Source organism: Anopheles coluzzii, chromosome 3 (assembly GCF_943734685.1).
Source record: "Anopheles coluzzii chromosome 3, AcolN3, whole genome shotgun sequence".
Taxonomy (NCBI): domain Eukaryota; kingdom Metazoa; phylum Arthropoda; class Insecta; order Diptera; family Culicidae; genus Anopheles; species Anopheles coluzzii.
In genome coordinates, this window is record NC_064671.1 from 20724274 (window position 1) to 20727677 (window position 3404).

The window sequence follows — 3404 nt, forward strand, 5'->3', positions numbered from 1 at the left end:
TACGTTTCAATAATTCCCGGTGACGACAAGCACCACCGCAAGCGTGACAATCTGCTCGAGCCAGAGCCACCAGTCGTGCCGACGGACGGAGACTCCAACGATCATAAACGACGAACGTTTACGAAGAATCAGCTCAGGCCGTGCACGTTTTGTCGGTTCTTCACGACGGTAACGCCAGCACCGAAACCGAAGATTTATCTTAATGTTGTGCGACAATGAGACAAGCAGCAGGAACTCGACTGGAACGAAACAAGAAACCGGTGGGAAGCCGAGTCGAGTAGAAATGGTGCAACTGATTCTACAGTTGTCAGTAGAATAGTACAACAAGACTGAATAGTGATTAATTTACCTATAAATGTTACAAAATTATCTCTCTAATTGTTTAGTTAATTGAACGCTAATCCCAACTGCCGAAAAATATCGAATAGTTTAAATAAATATCATATCAATTAAAATTGTTTATAATTTTTCGTGATTAAGAGGTAATTGATGACATTGAAGCTTACACAGAAAAGCTACTGAAACTAGGACAACGTCTAGGATCATCAATAATTTCCGAAGAAATTTTTGTTCAGTCATATAAGCTGTTTTGTTGAAATTATGAAAGTAAAACGTCATCTGTCTTCAACCGTATACCATTTTACATGAAACAATGAAACATTTTACAAAAATTTCTTTCTATCAGATCATTGTGTTTCGGAAGCGGCGCGAAGTTAACAAGATTACACCATCGTACCATAATTTCATCATTCTCTTCACTCGCGATACCCCGTCGAGAGAACGCGTTCAATCCCAGTACTTTATTACTCCATCCCAGCCGGCCGTCACCAGCTTGCTTGCCTCGTGCGGATGCCACAGCGTTGCTATGCACACGTTATCGTGCGCCTGCCACTTCTTGTACAGCTTGGTCGTCTTCCAGTCCCATATGTAGCACTTACCGTCGCCATCGCCCGACACCAGGTAGCTCATGTCGGGCGAAAAGTCCAGATTGCACGCGTACCCCGACACCATGTGGCCGGTGAACGTTTTCTTGCGATTCATCTTGAACCGATTGATCGCGGAAAAGATGACGATCTTGTTGTCGAGGCTCTGGCACGCCAGCCACTTGCCGTTCGGTGCGAGCGTTACCGCCGGCATCGAATGCATCGTCGGATCGGCAATGTACTTCATGTCCACCGGAATGTCCCACTCCCACACGCGCAAGCTCTTGTCGTCCGAGGTCGTCACGAAGCGTCGATTTTCGTCCACGAACGTGATCGTGTTGACCGCACCGAGATGGCGATCGTACTCCTGCACAACCTCACCGGTGCGGGTGTCCCACTGGAAAGGGGAGAAAGAAATAAGTCAAATTAATATCACGCTTGTGTCCTATACAGTGATAACTACTTACACAGATAATCTTCTTGTCCGACGTGCCGGCCACGAACAGGTGCTGCTTGTTAAAGTCCGGATGGAACTTGACGCAGAACGGGATCTTGCGCGAGTTGAACCGCGATATGACGTCGCCCGTTTCCGTGTCCCACAGCTTCAGGTACCGGTCGTACCCGGCCGAGATGAACCGTTCGCCCTTATTGTTGAAGCTCACATCCCGCACCGCCTGCCGATGGCCGGAGTACGTACGGACGCAGCGCCGCTCGTTGTACACCTCCCACAGCTTCACGCGTGCGTCCATGCTGCAAGAGAGCAGCAAATGAGCGGAAACAGGAAACCAGCGGATCGCCGATATGCCCTTCGTATGGCCGGTCCAGGTGTGAATGTGTGCCTTCGGCAGGAAACAACGATCCGGAGCACCCGCTTTGCGCAGATTAACTCCAACATCGTGCGGTGGGTGCAAAAACGAACGTCCTTGATAATCGAAAGCATCTTTGACTGCAAGAAGGAAAGAAAAGAAGACAATGGCGAACATTATCGAAATGACATGATAGGATATCCCCTCCTCCCAACACTTACTGTGCAGAATCGATTTCTCCTCGATCGGTTTGTCTTCCTTCACCTTGTGGCGGCGATGCTTCTTTGCCATCATTTCCTCGATTTCAGCCCGCTCCTTCTCGCTCGGTCGGGCCACCGTCTCCTCGTCCTCGTACTTGCCCCACGGTCCCAGGAATCCTTCCACATCCTCCGGATCGTCGTTCTTGACGCGCTTTCGCTTCTCGCCCGCGTTCGCCTTCGCCTTGGCCGATTCGAACACGGTCGCACCGTCCGTATCGTAAGCGGCCTGCAGATGACCCACGTAGCTCGGCCCTTCTTCCGGCGCCGTTCCCTTCCCGTCCACCGACGGATCCATCGCGTACCCATAGCTGTGGAACGTTTTGCGCTGATTTTCAAACTGAAAGTCGCTGATGTGTGCATTTTCCACGAAGCCCGTGAGCATGTTTTTCTGTGCCTTCATTTGCTGCGTCAGGAACGGATTCTCGGGCCCAGCCACCGGGGCGAACAGCTCCTCGTAGCGGGGATTGTAGTTGACCTCGTTTATGGTCGGTGCGAGGGCGCGGGACACTTCCGACTGACCCTATGGTGAACGAAAGAGCAATCCATTTTATTATTACGGAGTTGCATTTATGAAAATGCATTGTAAAATCACTTACCATCGGGACAACTAACGGAGCAGCACATATTTCCAACGATTTTACCACGGAATACTTGCTGTCGACGGGCTTCAGATGGGCTGTCGCATCGGCCGAACTCGCTGGCTCTGTTTGCGGGTTTTCCACTTTGCTCTTGCCATCTTCCGGTTCCGAATCACTTGCGCTACTACCGTAGCCTTGTAGGTGCAGCATTTTTGGAGGATTTTTCTAATTAATATCCTATTTTACACGGGGGAAAACGCAAACGACGCGCACTGGAGCAATGAAGATGTTTGTTTACAATTTTTGCACGTTTGACAGCTGCACGTCGACATGAAGGCTCGTCTACACGTATGCGTTTTCTTTTACGCCGTTTGACAAAAAGGACTCGAAATTATTTACAACACTTTTTAATTTTGAAAATGTTATTCTACTTTAGTATTAACAACATCCTAAATTTTTGCTTATTTTATTTACTTTTAATTGATCAATTTGTTGACATCTATTTATAACCCATTTTTTATCTCACAAATAATCCTCTCTTTTCTTATTCTCTTTCTCTCTTATTCCTATTAGCCAGTGAACAAACTACGGAGAGCGGAAGAAGCATGACGAAACTCCTTCCCACCGCATGCATCATCGATGACGCCATCAGTTTCAAACAAACTACCCCCCTGGTTTTTCCTCACCACCCCTTCCGCACCAACATTTACCCCCTTTTTCCAGCACGAGACCGTTTCGCGATTGGCTCGCAATGGTGCGCGCGTACGGGGCCAACGACTGTGCCCGAGCAGCGCACGCGGGACCGCATTGTTTACGTTCCGTCAGTCAAAATCGAAT

General features: G+C 48.8%; 1 protein-coding gene across 1 annotated transcript; it reads right to left on the minus strand.

The window, feature by feature from the left end:
- Positions 1-733: 733 nt before the first annotated feature.
- Positions 734-2870, minus strand: LOC120955125 (pre-mRNA-processing factor 17). The gene is made up of 4 exons (XM_040375655.2): positions 2586-2870; positions 1951-2509; positions 1391-1869; positions 734-1320 (listed from the first exon to the last, which is right to left on the minus strand). Exons 1-4 carry the CDS (start codon positions 2775-2777, stop codon positions 787-789), a joined length of 1764 nt encoding a protein of 587 aa, XP_040231589.1. The 5' UTR covers positions 2778-2870; the 3' UTR covers positions 734-786.
- Between the last annotated feature and the right edge of the window lie 534 nt (positions 2871-3404).